Source organism: Astatotilapia calliptera, chromosome 7 (genome assembly GCF_900246225.1).
Source record: "Astatotilapia calliptera chromosome 7, fAstCal1.2, whole genome shotgun sequence".
Lineage (NCBI taxonomy): Eukaryota > Metazoa > Chordata > Actinopteri > Cichliformes > Cichlidae > Astatotilapia > Astatotilapia calliptera.
The window spans coordinates 4,502,112-4,524,929 of NC_039308.1; the positions used below are offsets into that span (position 1 = coordinate 4,502,112).

Sequence of the window (22,818 nt, forward strand, 5' to 3'; positions counted from 1 at the left end):
GATATCATCACCCCCACACACGGAGCAATACTGGAAGAGCATATGTAGGAGAAGGACGCAACCCAAAACGGCAATGCTCATTGTCTAGTGGATCTACGAGACTACAGCAACCTCCTTAAAAGGGTCCAGTAGTCATCACAGTGGCAGATATCCAAGAAAGCAGGACCCTAAGAGCCTTCATTAGGGTCATGGGGATGTGGTGTACAACACAAGAGGCCAACTTTAAGCCAATAGCAGAAGTCACCATCAAATGCGGGATGTACCAAGGAGATGCTCTGTCCCCACTGCTGTTCTGCATAGGCCTGAACCCCCCAGTGAGATCATTAACAAGACTGTCTAGAGATACTGACTACGACAACCATCAATCGTCAATCGACAGCACACATCCACGAAGACATCAGGAAGATGGCCTCAACTGACTGTGTGGTCATCGAATACCTCAGCAGAAACCCAAGAAAATGGAGGAAGAGGAGGAACCATCATGGAAGGACAGGTCTCTGCACGGTATGTACCACCGACAGATAGCTGAGGTGGCTGACTTCCAGAAATCCTCCCAGTGGCTGGACAAAGCTGGACTGAAAGACAGCACAGAGGTACTAGTCATGGCAGATAGAGGCTGGGGTCTATCACACCAGGTAGGACCCCAGATGCAGGCTGTGTAAAGATGCCCCTGAGACAATCCAGCACATAACAGCAGAGTGTAAGATGCTAGCAGGCAAGGCATACATGGAACGCCATAACCAAGTGGCCGGCATAGTGTACAGGAACATCCGAATGGCCTGAAAGTTCCAAGGTCATTCTCCACCATTTCCCAAGGGTGGTGGAGAATGACAGATGTAGTGACGTAGGGACGGATGTAGCGATACCAAAAGACAGCAACATCAGGAAGAAAGAACACAAGAAGCTGGAGAAGTGCCAAGGGCTCAGAGAAGAGCTCGAGAAGATGTGGAGGGTGAAGGTAACGGTGGTCCCCGTGGTAATCGGAGCACTAGGTGCGGTGACTCCCAAGCTAGGTGAGTGGCTCCAGCAGATCCCGGGAACAACATCGGAGATCTCTGTCCAGAAGAGCGCAGTCCTGGGAACAGCTAAGATACTGCGCAGGACCCTCAAGCTCCCAGGCCTCTGGTAGAGGACCGGAGCATGAAGGATAGGGGAGTTTTAAATATATATGTATAAAACACACTTTTTTGGTGTTTCTGATCAATATAATATTGAAGTTGGCAAAATCTGAAACTGCAGTTTTTATTTAATTAACACAACTAAAGATTATTTCTGTGTCATCTACCTAACAAGCTTACTAATATTGCTGTGATGTTATTTGGATGGCAGAGATCATATTTATAATATATTTATTATAAACGTGGTAATAAACACAGACACACTTACATTTATCCAGTTTAATGAAGATATTGATTATATAGACAGTATATCTGAAGCCATTTGCAATTTGAATGATGAAATTATTATTATTTTTTAAATAGTGGCATTTTCCTCATGGAGCAGGAAGCAGGCTAACAGACTTACAATCAGCATTGCAGGAGTAAACACTGAGCAGCAGTCCCACTGTGAAGCTGAGACTCTTCATGTTTACTTCACTGTAGATCTGATGATGTCTGAGGTGATCTGTCTGTTAGAGTTGAATTGTTAGATGTTTGTCATTTTTATGTTTACCATTTGTACAGTGTTTTAACTGATGAAACTCCACTGTCCTTCCCCCCAGATTCTCGAGGTTCTGGTCGGGGTCTGTAATGTTTTATTGCAGATACATCCTATCTGGAAGATCTGCTTCTTTTGATGTAGGCTTCCTACGTTTACGACCCTTTGGTCAGCAGGAGGTCTAACACACACACACACACACACACACACACACACACACACACACACACACACACACACACACACACACACACACACACACACACACACACACACATTCTTACAGAAGTTCACACATATACATACAATGCTTTGTCTTAGAACCAAGGGGGCGTGGCTTTGTTCTGACGTGTTTTGTGTAAACTGTCTCTCAATAAAAGGTAGCAGGAGGAGGTCAGATCTGGGGGTCATTTTCGTGGTGGACACAGACGAGGCCTCCCTTGCGCAAATAATCGATCAATCGACTGTCTTGTTTTCTTCATGATGAATAAGTCTCTAGAATTAGCGGGGTTTGTGGAAACACAGACCCAACACTGTCCTCATCACCCACAGCTTAAAGCTCTGTATGTTCTTATCTGCAGGTTTAACTGTGAGAAAACTGCAGCACCGACCAAACTGTGCTTGTAAGCTTCAATAACAGGAAGATTCAGGGACTCACCACAGCTCTGATCCTCTGATAAAACAAGCTGGAACAAACCGCTCAGTGTTCGGTGACGTCTTTGCACTGCAGACGTTGAGATCAAGTCAAGCTGCAAATATCCAGATTTACTAATGTTTTAATACATATTATTCAGTCCTCCTGTTTCCCCTGTTAAATCTCTCCTCTCATTACATATTTGTCACCGGTACTCCTCCTTAATCATCAATTACATTCTTATATACACTCACTGGCCTCTTTATTAGGTACACCTGTTCAAAATCTCGTTATCTCAAATAATCAGCCAGTCACATGGCAACATGTCGAAACTGCAATGCATTCAAGCACAAATGTGCAGCAGATACAGCTGCAGCAAGTGTGTGATGCTGTCATGTCAACATGGACCAAAATCTGAGGAAAGTTTTCAGCACTTTGTTGAATCTATGACACCAAGAATTATGACAGCTCTGAAGGAACACGGTGTTAAACCGAGTACTAGCAATCTGTACCTAATAAAGTGGCCTGTATGATTCAGTTTTCATGGAAAATATTCAAACACCTCCCCAGTTTAAAACAGAGTACCATTATAAGTGAAAAAACTAAACAAACTCTCTTTTACACGTTTTTGTCCCATTAAAGAGCAAACTTCAAGTTTCACGTCAAAAACACATCAAAGTAATATTCAGCTCAGGTCAGTTTTATTTATGCAACACAAATTCACAGCAACCACAAGTTTTGGCACATGTGACTCTGATCAGCGGTTATTCTGGGAGCGTTTGCTTTAAATACAAAGGCTGCTGGCTCTCCGATGTGCTTGACCTACATCAGGACTTTAGACTGAAACTAAAACTGTAAAAATGCATAACAAAGGTACCGGGCCACACATGCATTACACCTGCAGGAGCTGCTCAGTCATGGAAACTCAACCCCACCCCACTCTCATTGCCCACTCCTCAGTCTGTCTCACACTGAAAAGCCCTCTGGCTGTGTTGATCCTGCAGAAAAGATTAAGATTTAAAGGATCATTTAAAGAAGAAAAACCATCTCAGTCAGAGATGTCAGACCAGCTCACATAAGGCTCAAACTCTTTTCTTTTTTTAAAATAATAATCACAGCAGTTGCTAAAAATTGTGAGTGCTGTTAATCACCTGATGTGATCATATTATAGACATATTTCAGACTGCACAGAATGATACATTTGGAGGTGTTGTAAGAAAACAGTTGCCTGCTTGAGATCACAGTTAGTTGAATATTCCACAGGCAGCTGGTAGCGGTACTATAACTAAGTGGAAGCGAATCAGAGCAACTCAGCCACAAAACGGTACGACCACGTAATATCACGGAGTCAGCACTGAGCTGCATAATCTAGAGAGGTCGCCAACGTTCAGTCGCTACAGACTTCCAAACTTCTTGTGACCTTAAGATTATTTCAAGAACAGTGTGTAGAGAGCTTGATTGATGAGTTTCCATGTTGACCATCAGATGCAGTGGTGTAAAGCATGACAGCACTGGACTCTAGAGCATTATGATGTGGGGTTGTTTTTCATCCACTGTGCTCGGCCTCTTAGTTCCAGTGAAAGGAACTCGTAATGCTTCAGCGCACCAAATATTGTGGAAGAATGGGATGTCACTCAAGTTCATATGTGGTGGCAGAAAAGTAAATACCTTTAGCAATATAGTGTATTTTCTCTAAAGCAGTGGTTCTCAAACTGTGGTACGCATACTACTGGTGATACGCGGGCTCCCTATAGTGGTATGCGGGAAGTCGCCCCCAAAATTTTTAAGATTAAATAATATACCATGTTCTGATTGAGAGATTTCTAAACAATTAAACAGTTCTGCTATCACTTCTGACATAAATGTCAATAATGATGTTTTTAGGGTTACTGAAGTTGGGCTACCTGGTATATAATGATGTGCTACATGGTGGCTAGCTACATGGCTATGGTTAGCAGAATATAAACACATTAGCACAGTGAAGCTGGAGGATGAACACTAACCTTTTCGCATGTCGGGATGATATAAACAGACTAAACTTCAGTCAGAACAACTGAGATAATCAAGGTTAGTCATTAATATACTGCTGCATGGGCTGGGCTGTAGTTACATGATATGGTTTTAAAAACTGAGCTTTAAAATGAATAATGGTAATAAAAACAGAAAGAGACCAACGGTGATCACTGCCTTGTTTCAGGGGCTTGTTCAGATTAAATAAAACAAGATACAGAAGCATTAAAACATGTTAAAAACACAATAGCCTTAATATACACAGATTAGTTTGGACCCAGAAGCAGGATTCATCAGGTCATCATTCAAAGATTAGATATCCCACCTGCTGTCAATGTTTTAATGCAGTACATTTGTTATACTTAAATCTGATTTTATTGTCACTTGTCACATCCTGTTTATGACAGTTAAAATAAATAACATTCATATAAGAAATTAGATTGTCTTGTGTAAACTGTACATGGTGTTAAATACGCCCATACTACTGCACTTTAATGTCGGTCATAATGGTGGTACTTAAGAGCCATATATTTGGTTAGGTGGTACTAACTGTGAAAAGTTTGAGAACTGTAAAGGTACTTAACCATAACATCATATGCTGCTACCACTCCTCAGAGGAGAGCGTGCTCTCCTACTGCCTGTGTGTTTGATACGCAGAAGCCAAAACTGAGAACAATAAGGGTAGTTAACACTGCCCAAAAAATCATTGGCTGCCCTCTGCCACCCCATGAGGCAATCACTAGCTCCTCCTATCTCAGGTAAACCAGGGCTATCCCAGCACTGTTTGACCCTTGCACTCTGCTCACCACCTGTTTGACCCACTAATGTGAGCCATGGTCTGTGTACCTGTTATCACTCAGGCCACCCACACACAGACTCTGCTCAGACCAAGTCCTTTGCACTACTTCCAAGCAGTTTGAAAACTGTTCTATTTGTACTTTTTTCTTGTTTTGTATGCTGTAACTCTAACCTTTATATATCACTCTTGTCTATTGTTTATTCTTGCTGTCCTACTATTTATATTTTACTTGTGCACAGTTGGTGCAGCGCACCCACAATTTTGTTGTGCATGTACAATGACAATAAAAGGCTGTTTTATTCTATTTTCTAGGCCTAAGAGATAGAAACTACTGCTATTCTGTTTGGCAAACTAACTCAGTTATATATGAGCTACCTGAGTGTCTGCCTCTCTGAGAGGACTCTGTCAGTGGGATCTGTGTTACGTGTCTGTGTGTTTCTGTCAGAAAGAAAGGGGAGAAACAAGTTTGTTTGAATTATTATTAAAGTTTATGATAGTTGGTAAGTAGCTTGCTTGCTATCAGCTTGGTATGAGTAAGTCTGTCTGATTTCAATTCAATTCAATTTTATTTACACAGCGCCAAATCACAGCACCAGTCGCCTCAAGGTGCTTTTTTTTTCTGCTGTGTTATTTGGATGGTAGGCTCACAAGGTGGTGTAAACTGCTGGACATTTTCTTGACACACTTTGGGCCTCTTAGCACCAACTGAGCATCATGTAAACACCACAGCCTATCGTGTCCATCCCTTTATGACCTTGACTGCTTTCAGCAGGATAAAGCTCAAATGATCTTTCTGGAAAGTTTTCATGAAAGTTTGTTCACTGTACTCAGATGGCTTCCACAGTCATCACATCTCAGTTCAGTAGAGCATCTTTGAGATGTGGTGGAGCAGGAAATATATATCATGGATGTGCAGCTGATAAATCTGCAGCGATGTATGTGATGCTGCCACATCAACATGGACCAAAGAATAAGAGGAATGCTTAAAGCACCGTGTTGAATCTGAGGCACAGACAGTCAGCAGCGAGTGGATATTTCAGTATTCATGGAAAATATTTAGAAACTTCACCAGTTTAGAACAAAGGGACATTTGAAAAACAAAATAAAGTCTCATCAGGTATGTAGCCCTAATTCACAGCAACGGTTACCTCAAGGAAGAAACACACGTGGCTCTTTCAATCAAATAAATATAGAGGCACATGAATATTTAAATGAACAATAGTTATTTCAACAGCAAGGCTGCTAGCTCTGCTCTGTGTTTGATCTTCTAAAAAAAATTTTTTTATTTTACTTCATTTTATTTTACCTTTTTTTTTTTTTTTTTTTAACTCTAAATCTGTTAGGCTTTATGTTTTCAAACTTTATCAAAGTTCTCTTGTTTTAATTTGATTCATTTGCATAAATACAGGTTGGACTCAAGTTTGTCTTTAAAGTAGCCCTGTTACTATATTAAATGCTCTAAAAGATTTTAATTTACACCTGTTAGTAAAGTCAACACCTGTACATAGTTCTACATTCACCATAGACTAGTCTGTACCTACCAGCCTGTCACACCTTCACCATGAGCTATGTGCAGATCTGGTGGGGCTGCCGAGGCGAGCCGTGTGGAATAAATGAGGATCCAAGCGCAGGCAGTCGTAGAGGAGTGAAGGTGATTTATTGAACACAAAAGAATGTGGACAAACAGCAAACGGGGCACGAACTAAACTAAACTGGGAAACAACTAAACTACAGAGCACAAACCTGAATGAAAACGAGCAGAGGAGGATGACGATGAACAGCAGGGAGAAGACACGGTGGATACACAGACTGACACTGAGTAATACAGACGAACCGGCAACAGGCAGGAGAACACACAGAGCTTAAATACACACACCAGTAATCAGGGGATGAGAGACAGGAGGGCAACACAGCTGGGAGGAATCTGGGCTGACGGGACAGGGGAAACGTAAACTGATCACACTCACATACGACACGGACCTTCACAATAAAACAGGAAACTCAGATACATGGAACCAGACAAGACATTGAACTAAACAGACAGATTCACAGACAGATGGGGAGACACCATAGACAGACAGGTACAGACGCAGACTTAGAGGCAGATCGAAAAATAACACAGAACTTAAACAATCATCATCTAGAAAATGATAACAAACTAAAAGCGCTGGGTCACCGACCCAGGACCATGACAGTACCCCCCCCCCCCTCAAGGGCTGGCACCAGGCAGCCCAGCAGAAACGAAAAAACGGACCAAAATAAAAGAGAAAACAACCCGACCAGGGCGGGCGGAGGGGGCCCAGGACGGAGGGACAGAGTCCAAAAGGGCCCAGATGGTCAAGTTCAGGACGCCGACCATGCGAATGGCAACGGGGCAGGTCCGGATGCCGGCCACGCAGTAGGCAGTGGCGTGGAAACAGTTCTGGGGGCCGACCGTGCGGGCGGCAACGTCGGCGTTCAGGAGGGAGTCCACGGGGGCGGAGATGCCCAACAAGCGGCCTGGCAGATGACCGACGATGTGGAGGTGGTAGTAGGGGACCTGAAGGCTGCGTGGCCCCTGCAGCCCCAGGCGAGGCTGCAGCCGGAGCCGGACCAGGCGAGGCTGCAGCCGCCGGTGATGAGGCTGCAGCCGCCGGTGATGAGGCTGCAGCCGCCGGTGATGAGGCTGCAGCCGCCGGTGATGAGGCTGCAGCCGCCGGTGATGAGGCTGCAGCCGCCGGTGATGAGGCTGCAGCCGCCGGTGATGAGGCTGCAGCCGCCGGTGATGAGGCTGCAGCTGATGGCTGGACGGGCTCCTCGGGCCCCCCAGCTGACGAGGCAGAAGGCTGGACGGGCTCCTCGGGCCCCCCAGCAAAAACAGTCACAGAACCAGTGGGCACTGGAGCCCCTGGCACACACAGAACAGAACCAGCAGGTGTGGAGACCTCTGGCAGGAACGCAACAGGACCAGCGGGCGCACGGGCCTCTGGCAGGAACGCAACAGGACCAGCGGGCACACGGGCCTCTGGCAGGAACGCAACAGGACCAGCGGGCACACGGGCCTCTGGCAGGAACGCAACAGGACCAGCGGGCACACGGGCCTCTGGCAGGAACGCAACAGGACCAGCGGGCACACGGGCCTCTGGCAAACACATAGCGGCCTGCAGCTGCGCAGAGCATTGAACCTGCTCAGGCAGCGACAGCCGGGTGCAGTCCTCAGCTGGCTTCTTAAACTCCAGGGGTCCAGAGTCTGATGGGGGCTGAAACCCAGCCTCTGGGGAGGCCCTGGAGTGCATCTCAGTCTCAGAACTGGCCAGCCTTTGAGGAATGTTGACATTATCATTAGGTTTGACGCTCTGCTTAGAACAAACGGATGAAACCCAGTTCCTTTTAGATTGATTTGACTGGGCTTGTTGTACCGGAGTAGCAAGTGACACAGGGTGCAGGGCTAGTGGCTGCTGAACAGGAGGCTGAACTGAGGGTGACTGAAACAATGGTTGGGATGACGGCGGTGGTGGAATTGGAGACTGAGCTTGAGGCCGGGCGGCTAACTGAGCTTGAGGCCGGGCGGCTAACTGAGCTTGAGGCCGGGCGGCTAACTGAGCTTGAGGCCGGGCGGCTAACTGAGCATCCGGTTGCAGTTCAAAAGAATAAACAGTCCTGGTATTATCAGAGCTGGTGTTAATTGTCTCTGGGATATATGCCACAGTTTTAGCAGACCCTGGGTTAGCTGACATGGGTTTAACAGGTTCAGAAGAACAACAGCCCTTTGCTTTCGCTGAAGTCTTAAAAATGCCAACCTGGGAGAGATCGGTTATCACGAAGGTAGGTAAGCTTTGTGAATTAGCTCCCACTGACACACCCCGAACAACCCCAAAAGAAAAAGTCTTACAGTTCAGATTGGAGCCGTTATCCTTTTTACTCACCACAGTCGGCCGCTCTGATATCCTGGGGTCCGACTGTGGCGAGGGGCGTCGACGGCGTGAGTGCCGTTTCCCATTTGAAGGCTGGACCGACGGGCCGGGCAGGACACTCTCCGTCGGGTCAGGGAGTGAAGCATGAGTTGCAGAGTGGGTGGTAGCAGGGGGGAGAAGATGAAGCTCGTTCAGAACGAAATTCTGTGTGAGCGGGTGAAGTGAGCTGAGCAACCAGGGGAGACCAGAAACTAAGCGCTGTAGCCGAACAGCTATGCCTTGGCGGAATTCTCTCCCCTCATGCTCGAGCCATAAGTTAATTAATCTGTCCACCGAGTAAATAATGTCCTCCCGGAGCTCCTCGGGCGGGTTGACTGCTGCTGGGTCCATAGTGGCCGGTTCGTACTGTCACGGCTGCCGAGGCGAGCCGTGTGGAATAAATGAGGATCCAAGCGCAGGCAGTCGTAGAGGAGTGAAGGTGATTTATTGAACACAAAAGAATGTGGACAAACAGCAAACGGGGCACGAACTAAACTAAACTGGGAAACAACTAAACTACAGAGCACAAACCTGAATGAAAACGAGCAGAGGAGGATGACGATGAACAGCAGGGAGAAGACACGGTGGCTACACAGACTGACACTGAGTAATACAGACGAACCGGCAACAGGCAGGAGAACACACAGAGCTTAAATACACACACCAGTAATCAGGGGATGAGAGACAGGAGGGCAACACAGCTGGGAGGAATCTGGGCTGACGGGACAGGGGAAACGTAAACTGATCACACTCATTTCATTCATTTCATTCATTTATTTGTTCATTTTCAGGCACAACAAATACCTATATTGAACATAAAATGCACAAAACAAAAAACAAAAATTGCCTGAAAAAGGAGTGGGACGAAGAAAACTTATTAAATCCCACCCCTATACTCACTCATCAACAAAAAAAACAAACTTCCCGCAGCTACGCCCATCATTGCATACAGACCCATCAACAGCCCCGGGCAGATACAAGCATCTAAACGGCAGCTCGCAAACAACAATTAGAGCCTTCATAACTGAATACAGAATATATAAATTATAAATTGCATTACCACAGGTAACAGGCAGTAATAACTACAAGTAACAAACACACATACATATACATACATATATATCTGCACACACATGTACATATATGTACATACATACGCACACTTTTTTTTTTTTGGAATCCATACCAGCAATGGTAAGAGAACAGACATTACAGAGCACACTAAAAGCATCATTGAGTATACTGTGACCAGACCAACTGTTTGTAGAGAAATTTAAATCTATGAATATTTTTGCATTGTTTCAATTGTAAACTCAGACTGTTCCAGATTTTCACACCACATACAGACACACAAAAACCTTTACGGGTTGTTCGAGTTCTGGGTAATTTGAATTCTCCAAAGCCTCTCACATTATAAACCTTTTCTCGAATTTCAAATCTAGTTTGTAAATTTGCCGGTAAAAGTTTAGTAAAAGCTTTATACAAAATTATGGATGTATTGTAATTAACCAGATCCTGGAATTTAAGTAACTTTGCCTGAAGAAAGAATTTGTGAGTATGATCTAGATAACCAGCCTTGTGAATAATACGCAGTGCTCGTTTCTGTACTGTGACTAATGGATTAGTTGTATTTTTATATGTGTTTCCCCACACTTCCACACAATATGTAAGATATGGAAGAACCAGAGTACAGTACAGAGTACGAAGTGCATCTTTATCAAGGTATGGTTTCACTTTGTTCAAAACTGCGAGGCTTCACACTCACATATGACACGGACCTTCACAATAAAACAGGAAACTCAGATACATGGAACCAGACAAGACATTGAACTAAACAGACAGATTCACAAACAGATGGGGAGACACCATAGACAGACAGGTACAGACGCAGACTCAGAGGCAGATCGAAAATAACACAGAACTTAAACAATCATCATCTAGAAAATGATAACAAACTAAAAGCGCTGGGTCACCGACCCAGGACCATGACAGGGACAAGAAACTCCTCAAACTTCATTGCAAACTTCATTGCAAGCTCTATAACATTAAAGGGAAAACACAACAATCAGATGATAGCTTGTGAGGAATACTTGGCAACAGTGAAGGAAGAGAGCTCCAGCAGCATGAGCTCAGAGGCAACATCAGAGTGAGAATAAAGAGAAGAGAGGAAACAGGAGAGCTCTCAAAAATAAGTGAGAGCCTTTAAGAGGGAGCATGAAAACATGAAAAGACTGCAGGTAAAGAATGAAAAGGTTCAAACTCCAGCAACGATTCTGGTTTATAAAGTAGCTTCATGGAGAACCTGAAGCATTTCTGCCTGTGGCATTCAGCAGGATCACAGTCATTTCCTGATGTCATAATCGTGGCATTTGATACGTTCTGTTATGGTCTGTTATTGCTTTGATCCTAGGTCCTGGTAAGCAGGAATTTCATCCTCACATTTTGTCTAATTTGTCAACATTGTCAAAGCACCGTCATTCATCTTAACTCACTGACCTCTATTCATATCGTCTGCTGAAGAGCTGCAGACTGTACATATGCAGATAAGCCTCACAGCCACTAGGGGGACCTCGAGATGCAAGCTTAGTCTCAGTTGGAGAAAATTAAAATCACCTCATTTGTGTAGATTTGTGTGTTTAGTGTTATGAACTTAAATGTTTAAAAACTAAATATAGAACATAAAGACAATTAAACTCTGGCGACAGGGAAGCTTGTGTTTGTAGGCTGTGCCGAAACAGCTGGAAACAGTTCAGTTTAGAGCTCCTGATTCACTCTTAAACATCACGGCTCTTTTACAATCGCTGGATCTGGATTTCCTGGATGATTTCAAATTAAAAGCCCTGTGGCCCTGCAAACATTTTATTCTTTTAACGGGGCTTTTATTGTGAAACTTTGTAGGAAATAATGGCTGTTATCTTAGCCGTTCCTTGGACTGCACTCTTCTGGACAGAGATATTGGATGTTGTTCCTAGGATCTGCAGAAGCTACTCGCCTAGCCCGGGAGTCACTGCAACGAGTGTGGTCAGAAGTATCATCCTGAATATCATGGTCATTTTGGACTTTATTGATTACTTTGAACTGGTCTTTTCCTGTGGTGGAATGATTGTACCTTTAATGATGTGTCTTTAATGATTTTAAACAAGAATCAGGTACAATTTGTTAATCAATTTTATTACTGATATACATGTTAATACTGATGTTTAACATCTTAACCAAATTATGAATTTAATATTATGATTTTTAATGGAAACATCTGAAATCAGTGCTCAATAAATGTGTCCTCTCGTCAGTATTATTAACAGTATTTAAGCAGGTAAAGTATGCAGAGGTTCAGCAGCTCTTCATGTTTACAAAGAGACTTTATGGGCTAGTTGATGTATTTCTGCTGGAGTCATTCATTGATGCTGCAGCAGGTGCTTGATGTGTTAATTGTTTCTTTGTCTCTTGCTTGATAAATTCAGTCTTTGCCCACTTCCCAGTCTGCCTCACACAGTACTCCCCTCTGGGTGTCTCGATCCTGCAGAAAAATCTGTATCATTACTCTGGATCAAAGTCACAGATTTGACTGAATGCTTCGCTGTGGAGGATAACACATCACTTTGGCAAATATTAGTGTCTGTATCAAAAAGACAGTAAATCACAGACTTACACAAATGCCGGTGTTAAGCAAAGGCTGTAGGTTTTGCTGACGGAGAGGATGTGTGACTTTGGGATCCTGTTTTCAAAGAACTTATAACAGCAAACTAAACGAGCTGTGAGAGGAAAATAGATTGAGGGCTGTGTCTGTACGTGGAGACATCCAACACATCACAAACACTTTCATATGTTTTAAATAATTAAAGCTAATGGGGCAACAGAAACATAGTTTTCTTTTTCCAGACAGAGACACTAAGGGAAAAAACACTTAAATCTGATTTTATAATCAAGGGTGCCCAAAATATGCCCACATTTTGCTTTGCATGTGTGAAGATTACAGTGAAGTTTTTTGTTTTTTACTTTAACCCTGTCACACATAGTGGTCACTACAGTGGACAGCTATTCAAAGGCTGTTTTATTGTATTTGTGTCAGTGTTGATGGTATACTTGCACATAAACCACTACACTGGACACTGATGTGTCACTCCATACCCTGCCATGTTTTAAAAAATGAAAAAAGTACACATTTAAAAAAATGCACATACAAGTTCAGATACAAGATTTTTTTCATGCCTAAAGATAAATAAAAATACTTAAGAAAAAAAAACCCTGATTGAGGTTGCCATAATTGATGGATGAAAGGGTTAATACAGAGCACTGCATTTCCTGCTGTGGGGACACAGGAGTGAAAATACATGAAATTGAAAGTATTTCTTGATTTGATTGGTTGTTTGTTTTATTCACTTAATTAGAGGAAAAATGCAGAGTTTGGCGGTTACAGTAGAATTTCCCTCGAGTCTGGAGCAGAGAGTAGGCTGACAGACTTACACGAGGCATCACAGCAGCGAACAGCACGAGCAGCAGTCCCACTGTGAAGCTGAGAGTCCTCATGTTGACTGTAGACCTGATGATGCAGATGTTTCAGAAGATGTCTGAGGTGATCTGTCCTATTACCTCACTTTAAGTCTGCTCACATGTTCTTATCTGCACATTCAAAGTGGAAAAGTGTTCAAAAACCCAGTAGGTGGTTAGGTGAGTGGGTACTACTGCAACACGAGACAACAGGAAGCTCGAGGGACTCGACATCGCTGGGAATATCTGACAAAACGAGCTCAAACAAACCGCCCAGCGTTCCACAAACTCTTTACTCTGCATGCACGCACTGGTTTTACATCACGAATACTCAAAGTAGGTCAGACTGGAAATATCAAGCACAGGCAAGTTTAGAGGTTTTTAGGGGCCGTCAAGCACCTAAAAAGTTCGTGATAGCACCCTTAACAGTATCTTTATAAAAAGGGTTGATAACAGTGTCATTTAGTATTATTTTCTGACATTGTTTTCTAATGTTATATTTTGCCAACTCTTCTACTGGAGACAGGACAGAATAAAAACAGGCTTAACTGCACAGTGTTCTTGATGTTGTGATGTTACAGTGCACTCACACACACACTCACACACAGCTGCTCCAACAACGCAGCTCGTCATTAACAAAAATGAGACTTGTGTTGCTGTGACAGAAAGAAGACAAAGAGCTCATTTCATGAAGGTTTTTAAACACACTTTACCTGAAACAAAATGCTGTGACTGTGTTAAGGCTGGATCATTTGATATTATCAGCTAATTTTACCTTTCAGAGCCGTTAGTCTGCTGGCAGCTGCCAGCCAAGGGGCTGATCTACTTTATTATTTTAGTTTGTTAAACATTTCAGTTGATATTCTGCTCAAATTGGGCTTCGTTGTTTGTTTACAGCACAACTGCAGATCCTGGTGAGAGCAAGTCAAAAGGACGTTACCTGTCATGTCAACAGCAGCAGCTGGTGCTGTGCCAGAAAGTGATTTCAGATGGTTCAATGAGTTTATTTGGTTTGTTTGTGTGTTTTACATCTGATATTTTTTTTTACTTATATCAGTAAATAGAATAAAGGGGTTATGTATAAAATAAAGAAATGACCTGTTTTTGTAGTATCTTTATGACTTTAGATTATAATCGATCCAGTCCATTTTGGTCACTTAAAGTATGTTTATGGAACTGCAATGATATATTTCTTAAACTTTCTGTGTCCCTCTTGAGTAGATCTCTCTTGAAAACACATTTTAATGTCAATGAAACCCAAATGATCCAAATAAATAAAGACTATAAAAAAGTCCAGTTGTAGTCTAGTTTGTGTTAGGGAAGTTGTTTCTGACTCAAAATGACTTCATATCATTCATGAGAAATATTTTTGACTTAGATTGTTATCAAGTCATTTATGGAAGTTTAAATTCCCCTAATATTTGATGGCAAATGCTAGAAAACGCTTTTTGGCACGACCCTGGTATTACATTTGTACGTGCCAGGTTAGCAGATCACACGCAGTGCCTGCACCCCGCGAGTCCTCGGGATTAACTTCTTCATGAAGTCAGCTCTGGCTTAAAGTAAGAAGCAAGAAAAAAAATCCATCTTACAAATTTTCAGTGTCTCCGCTGGTTTACATGTTAATGAGTACAAATAACAGGCAGCTCAAACTTAAGAACACTGTGAGCGCACCGTAATTCATCCTAACTCACCGACATCCGTTCACATGGTCTGAAGAGCTGTTTCTTCCTCCATGCGGACAAGGATGCAGATAACCCTCACAACCACTAGGGGGACCGCGAGCTGCATGCTCAGTCATTTCTGGAACATGACTGGATTTCATGTAGGTTACACAGAAAACTCAAAGCACTGAAAACAGAAAAAAAACAAGAAAACACAGAAAATAAAGAAACAGGAGTCATTGTTTCAGTGCGTGTGACAGAGCTGTAACAAATGTGCTGAAGGAAATGGAATTACACACAGACAGGTCGATTAAAACCAGCACTGAAACCTGAACAGATGAAGATATGTTTGCAGTGGGCTGAAGCTGATGGTCAGTGATGATGAAACACATATATAAGAAAATAAGCTAATTTCCCAGATTTTTTATGATTTGGGAGACACGTCAGGTAAAAGTTCAGAAGACATAACAGTCATTACCTCACAGGTGTACACTGACATTTTTCTCATTCCTCTCATAGACAAGCCAGCATCACAGTGCTCTCTGTGAACCTGATCTGAAGACCGTGCAGTCCCCTGCAGACATGCAGTCGTGGTCAGAAGTTTTGCAGACACTCATCACAGGCATGAATATCATGGTAATCCTGGACTTGGACTTTAATGATTTCTTTGAACTGGTCTTTTCCTTTGCTGGAATGATTGTACATCGTATTATCTTGAATGGCTTAAAAACAAGAACTGGGTGCAGTCCAAACGCCACTAATATTCGATCCTCTCCAAGATGCACCTCGACCACACATTTTTATTAGCCATCAAGCTTCTGATACAATTCTGGCCAAATATATGACCACTTTTTGTCAGAAATGATAGAGTTCATTTAAATTGTTTGGTTTCTTATGGTTAAAAGCTGATGCTAGCACCTCCATGTGTGGCAGTTGACCCAGTGCTCTTTGGTTAGAAAGCCTCACCTTTATTTCTGCAAATATACCGTCATTGTAGCCAAACAGCTCTTAGCTCCTTGGACTTTGTTCTGAGTATTGGTGAATCTACTGAGTGCTGTTTTCTATCATGTAATCAACCATAATCAGTTAATAATAGGCCTTGTGTGGTTGAAAGACGCTGAAGAACCTTCAGCACCACTAATAAAAGATTTAAGTGGATGTATGTTAATATTTGAAGGTGTAAAATCACTCTGGAAAAAGAACGGTTCAATAACCATGATGTTCATGCACATGACTTCTGAGTTACTGAGATCATCACTGGTCTGAAACACACAAAAGTCAGCCTGTGACCACAGCAAACAAGCTTAACTTCAGCTCTCCGGTAATATAGTCGTGGTTGCAGGTAGTTTGAAGATAATTAGTGTGGATTTATTGCAATAAACAATATCTAATATGACAGAAGTTTGATGAACTTTCATCTTTGCTCAGTCTATTTGCTTGTCCAAGCTAAAGCATTCATCTGCTCACTGCTCTACTACTCAACACTCTCACAGTCTGTTCTCTAAAATCTAAAAGAGGAATTGTGGATTTGATCAACTGGTCCCTGAATGCAATTGACACCCACTTCTCAACGAGAAGCCTGGGCTCGGGAGAGCCCGAGGGTCATGAAATTGATATGCAGTTGTTCGCACTAAAGGAATCACCACCATCATTTCATGCGGCTACCATATCGGTGCCAGCTGTGGATCAAGGTTCAGAATCAGAATCAGAATGCTTTATTAATCCCGAAGGAAATTAGGGAGCTTAGGTTGGAGCTGAACATAACAAATTCTCACCCTGATAACAGACGGTGTTTAGACTGTTCCTTTCTATACTACGCAAGGCCACCTGGGTCGGCTGGAAGACTGTTTACTTCGCCTGGCTGTGCGAAGGACACTCTATCAGCTAACTCAGGACACACACACACACACACACACACACACACACACACACACACACACACACACACACACACACACACTGATACACACTCACCCCCCCTCCCTTTCCAAATGCCTTCGATACTTGTCCCCACCCGGGGAAGATGGCGGGTCAACTGGACCAGTGCAGATATGCTGCAGGACCGGATGTGCTTACTACACCGGCTCTCTCTCACCCTTTACCCCCTGTTGCTTGTCTTGTGTTTCTGTGGGGAGTGGGTTTTTTTGTTCTCAAACTGTTCTCCCATTAGGAGCTCAGTCTGAGTGGAGTTTTTTTTTCTCCTCCTCTCACCTCATGTTGTGTATTTTCGTAGTTTTTTTTCCTATCAGCCTACCTCTCTGACATGTTTCCCCAATGTGATGCATGTGTAAAGTATGTTTGGTCAGAGGGTTCCGTTGTAAGTGTGCATGTGCCATTTAGCGTGCTGTAACCCATAATTTCCTTCGAGATTAATAAAGTATTTCCGATTCTGATTCTGATTAACTGTGACCCTGATCATCTTTTTTTATTTGATGTTTTCTTGCCCCACAACATATAGACCTTTGTAAATAATTTAAAAATCACATTCTTCCACTAGTGTGTGTTACTTAGAAAAAGACTGAAAATCTGAAAAAAGGGTATATTTTCCTACAGATGCCAGCTGAGGGGAAATAGGTAACCTTTTTATGTTTTGTTGTCGGCTCCAGGCAGGGTCACATACTCCAGTTTCCTCAGATATGACAAACATGGACTCAAGGATGAACTAATTATTTGTGGTGTTTTATTTTATAGGTTGCTTTGACTAATTCTGACTATACACAAAAACTGTATGCAATGAAATTATGTATTTTTGATTTTTTTTTTCACCTAAAGGTCAAAGGTCAACTACAACCCAAATGTTGTAAAATGTGGAATGCTGTGTAAACAAAAAAAATATAAACAAAAAAAGAAGCAATGATTTCAAGATCACAGGCCCACGTTTGCTACTCTGAGCATCTGCTTTACTTTAATAACAGTCTGCAAACATCTGGGAGCTGAAGAGAGCAGCTGCTGGAGTTTTGGGAGAGCAATGTTGTCCCATCCTTGTCTGAGAGGATTCTAGCTGCTCAGCTCTTCTTCTTTGTCTTATATTTTGTTTCATGAGGGATTAAATGTTTCAGCTGGTGAAATGTCTGGACTGCAGGAAAGTTCAGCACTCTGACTCTTCTGTTATGAAGCCATGTTGTTGTAACAGATCCAGTGAGCAGTTTAACATTGTCCTGCTTAAATATGCAAAGCCTGAAAAACACACTCCAACCTCTGACATCAAGGCAGCATTTTTCCCCTGAGAGCTGCACTGGATATTTTCTCTTTTTTTAGACCATTCCCTGTAAACCATAGAGATGGTTGTGTGAGGAAAATCCCAGCAGATCTGATGTGCCTGAAATACTCAGACCAGCCTCTCTGGCACTAACACATTCTGATGCTCACTTTGAACTTCAACACTTCGTCTTAATCACGTCTACATACAATGAACTGCTGCAAAAAGTACATTTAACATCCAAAATAATCATGATAAAAGGTAAGATAAATTATTAACATAAATAAGCACAAGTAGATGATTGTCAAAGTCTGCAAAATAACTTAAATAGCATCAGCATCTAACATGGTTTTCTTTTCAAAAGTAATCTCCACTCCTCCTATTCATTTATGAATATGAAAATAACACCTTTAAAAAAAATCTGACCTGCTAAATAAAACACACTTAGCAGCACCACATAGTCTGTTCAGTTTTCACACTGCACTTGTGTAAGAAAGCATTTGTGCAGATAAACAAGTTTAACTTTCGAGCAGCTCAGGAAAGTTTTCCCTTTTCAGATAATGGGTTTGTAAAATGTCTTCTTAGTCCCATAGTGCACATTCACCTTCACCTGTACAAACTCTACTGACAAAACTTTTATAACCAGCATTCAGATCAATTAAAAAAATTAGGCCATTAAAACACACTTTTACATTCACAGTCAGAGTCGTTTAGTTTTATGAAATTCAACTTTAATGAAGAATAAAGCAGAGCGATACAGAGTGATGTATAAATGCTTCAGATATACTGTAGCTGCGTAACAATGAAGACAGTGAAAAAAATGAAAATGATGAAAAATGATTTACTACTTGTTATATATACAGCTGGATCCAAAAGTATGAGAACATCTCTAATTTGTGCACGATTTTCGTTTGAATCTGGAAATAATCTGAAAGTCTGAGGAATCAAAACCATTTAAAACTGTTTTTAACTCTGCGTTGGAGATTAGTGCCAGGAAAATGAGTGTGTAAGGAGATAAATAGCAGAGGAAGTGAAACCACAGTGGATCAAACCTGCAAGGAGACTTTAAGTCTGGAGGTGGTTTTGTATTTCTGTGGTTCTTAAGCACTTTCACTTTGCTGTAATATCATTTACAGATGATCAAGGATGGAAGAAATGTCATGAAGTGCCACAGTCGAGCTCACGGAGTGCTTTAGAATGACCCGTTGTTAAAAATGTTTGATTTCATTCACCTGTCGCAAAAAGACTGAAAACACCTGAATTCAAAGAGTCCCAATACTTTTGTCCATATACTAAATACTGAAATTTATTTATCTGAGGTTTAAAATTTTACCCAAAAAGTTAAACTGAATTTGTGATTTGTAAACATTTGAAAACACAGAAAAAATAAATTCATTCTCCCTTCATTAAAAGTTACAGTATTTAAGCGAGTAAGTTATGCAGAGGTTTGAAACTCCAGCATTGCCTCGAGTCTACAAAGCAGTTTTATGCAGTGACCGATGATTTCTGGCTTGTGACATTTATTGGAGCCATGGCAGATTTTTGATGCATTTATTGTGCTCTTTTGACAAATTCTCTCACTGCCCAATCCTCATCCTGTTTCACACAGAAAAGCCTTTTGGGTGTCTCGATCCTGCAGAAAAATCAGTATCATTATTTTGCTCTCATATTCCCATATTTTACTGTCAATAGCAGAGGTACAGTTTTGATGTGGATAATCATACATGACTTACTTGGCAAATATTAGTGATCGTATCTAAGAGACAATGAAAAACAAACTTACACAAATGCTGGTGTGGAGCACTGACTGTGAGTTTTGTTGATAGAGACGATGTTCGCCTTTGGGATCCGTTTGTCAAAGAATTCAAAACAGCAAAGGTCAGGTGAATTCACTGCCTTAGCTGTAACAGAGAAACAAGGATTACTCAGTGCTGCATCTGCTTCTAATGACTTCTCCAACATGTAAAATAAAAAACCTACAATTTCTCGTGTTATAATAACATGTTGAAAAATATTCCTATCCTGTAAAAACTGGGAAAAATCCAACACGAGTGCAAAACAGAACACATAAATAAGAAATCCTGAGTAAGAAAAATATTTTAAACACTTACTAATTGTTATTAATAAGTTTTAATTGTTGTTAATTATGAATCTGACAGAGTAAGTAAAGTAAGTGTTCAAAGTTTATTTATTAAGCGCTTTTCACAAACAGGCGGTCACAAATCGCTGTACACAAACGGCTAAAATAAACAAGAACATTAGTAGCTTAAATAGACAATACAAAAGATTAAATAAAATACGGTAAGGTTAATAGGTCGTTTTAAAATAAAATAAAAACAAACAACAACAAAAAATACTGTTTAAACAGAAAAGTTTTTAAGTAGTTGTGGTGGTAGACTGTTCCACTGTTCTTGGTGCCACAGACTGAAACGCTCTGTCTGCTCTAGTCTTTAGTCCCGTACGGGGAACAACCACTAAACTCTGAATCTGGGAATGGAGACAACGAGCAGTAGTGTATTTTAAGCCGAGATAAATCATCTGGGGTCTGGACATTTACTGCTCTGTATCTTAAAACAAGAATTTTAAATTGAATTAAAAAATATATTGGGAGCAAATGTAAAGAATATAAAATAGGAGTGATGTGAGCTTGCTTGCTAGAATGTGTGACAAGACTGGTCGCAGCATTTTGTATAGCTTCAGGAGAGAAAGAGATGATTTGTCCAAGCTGGTAAACAGGACATTACAATAACCTAAACGTGATGACACAAATGCATGAAGATTTTTTTCTAGTTCAGCTGAGAAGACCATATGATAGAGATGTTCATTAAATAAAAGAAACAGGAACAAAACAAAGATTTTACATGCGAGTCAAGGCCCAGAGAAGAATCAAATATTACTCCAAATATTTGACTTAACAGTTGGACAGAAAGAAGCAAGAACCTGATTGATTTTAGCATATAGTTCAGGAGGAGCTATGATCATGGTCTCAGGCTTGTTGTGTTTAAAACAAGTTAATTGCTAGATAGCCAATCAGTAACCTGAGTTAAGCAGTGGACTAGGGTGGACAACCTATCCAGCTGATGAGGTTTAAAAGACATATATATCTAAATGTCATCGGCATAGAAATGATAAGAAATGTCACTAAAAGATTGATTAATGTCAGCTAAAGGAAGAACTTAGAAAGAAAATAATAATGGACCCAAAACTGAACCCTGTGGAACCCCACATGTTAGGGAGGCAATGTTAGAGGAGAACCTGTCTGTTCTAACAGAGAAGGTCCTAAAAGATAAGTAGGAAGAAACCAGTCTAAGGCAAAGCCAGATACACCAGCCAAAACTTCATATCGAAGGCTGCACTGAGATCAAGCAAAATGATCACAGACTTATTCCCCACATCAGAAGCCATTAAAAGATCATTATAGACCCTCCAGGATTGCCGTCTCAGTGAAGCGCTGCCTCTGAAAGCCAGACTGAAAACGGCCAAGAATCTGTAATCTGCAGCCTGATGATTACAAGTAGAGTTGGCATCAAGATTCTGTTTCTTCCGTAGAGGAGTTACTGTGTTTAAAATAGGATGGAACATGACTTTGTCTCAATAGCTGTAATTGGAGAAAAAGAAATGCATGACCCAAGGCACTGAGGCCATCTACATAAGGGGAGTCAATCACCTTATTAACAAAGTAATTGAGAAGAGTTTACATCAGAAAGTAGCACAGCATTCTGAGTTGGAAATAGAACCAATAACGCTGATAGTCTCAAATAATACTCTTAGTAAAAGTATTGGGGTAAAATATAATTAATAAAATTCATGAAATAGTGACTTTTTAAAAATACTTTTATTTGCTCAGGCTTTCTTTAATAATGAGAACGTGATAATAATAATAATAATAATAATAATAATAATAATAATAATAATAATAATAATAATAATAATAATAATAATAATAATATCCCATTAATTTATAAGCCATTATTTTGTGCCACTAATCTCAAATCAGGTTGCAGGAAGACGAAGCAAAGAAGCCCAGACCTGTTTCTCAAGCCGATCTTTACCCCTCAAGCTCGGGTCTTCTACCAAACACCTGGGACCTTAAGGGTCCTGTGCAGTATCTCTGCTGTTCCGAGGACTAGGCCCTTCTGGACAGAGATCTCCGATTATCACTGGGACCCTCCACATCTTCTCAAGCTCCTTTGTTAGCCCTTGGTATTTTCTCGAGTGTATAGTCATTTGATCATTTCCATTTTTCCATTTTGGTTTTATTCATGAAAATCACAGTAGAATAAAGTAAGCTAGAAGACTTACAGGCATCACTGTGGTAAACAGTGAACAGCACGAGCAGAAGTCCCACTGTCAGGCGGAGAGTCTTCATGTTGACTTCACTGTAGACCTGATGATCCTGATGTTTCAGAAGATGTCTGAAGTGATCAGTCCGAACA

The 22,818-nt window shown here is 41.5% G+C and overlaps 2 protein-coding genes across 2 annotated transcripts in view; both read right to left on the reverse strand.

Annotated features, from left to right (window-relative positions):
• Positions 1 to 22,818, reverse strand: part of LOC113025138 (C-C motif chemokine 3-like) — a 72,235-nt gene that overhangs the window by 25,714 nt on the left and 23,703 nt on the right. The window lies entirely within an intron of this gene.
• LOC113025139 (C-C motif chemokine 3-like) lies at positions 19,143 to 22,782 on the reverse strand. Its single transcript, XM_026172594.1, has 3 exons — positions 22,685 to 22,782; positions 20,166 to 20,283; positions 19,143 to 20,015 (listed from the first exon to the last, which is right to left on the reverse strand). Exons 1-3 carry the CDS (start codon positions 22,749 to 22,751, stop codon positions 19,934 to 19,936), a joined length of 267 nt encoding a protein of 88 aa, XP_026028379.1. The 5' UTR covers positions 22,752 to 22,782; the 3' UTR covers positions 19,143 to 19,933.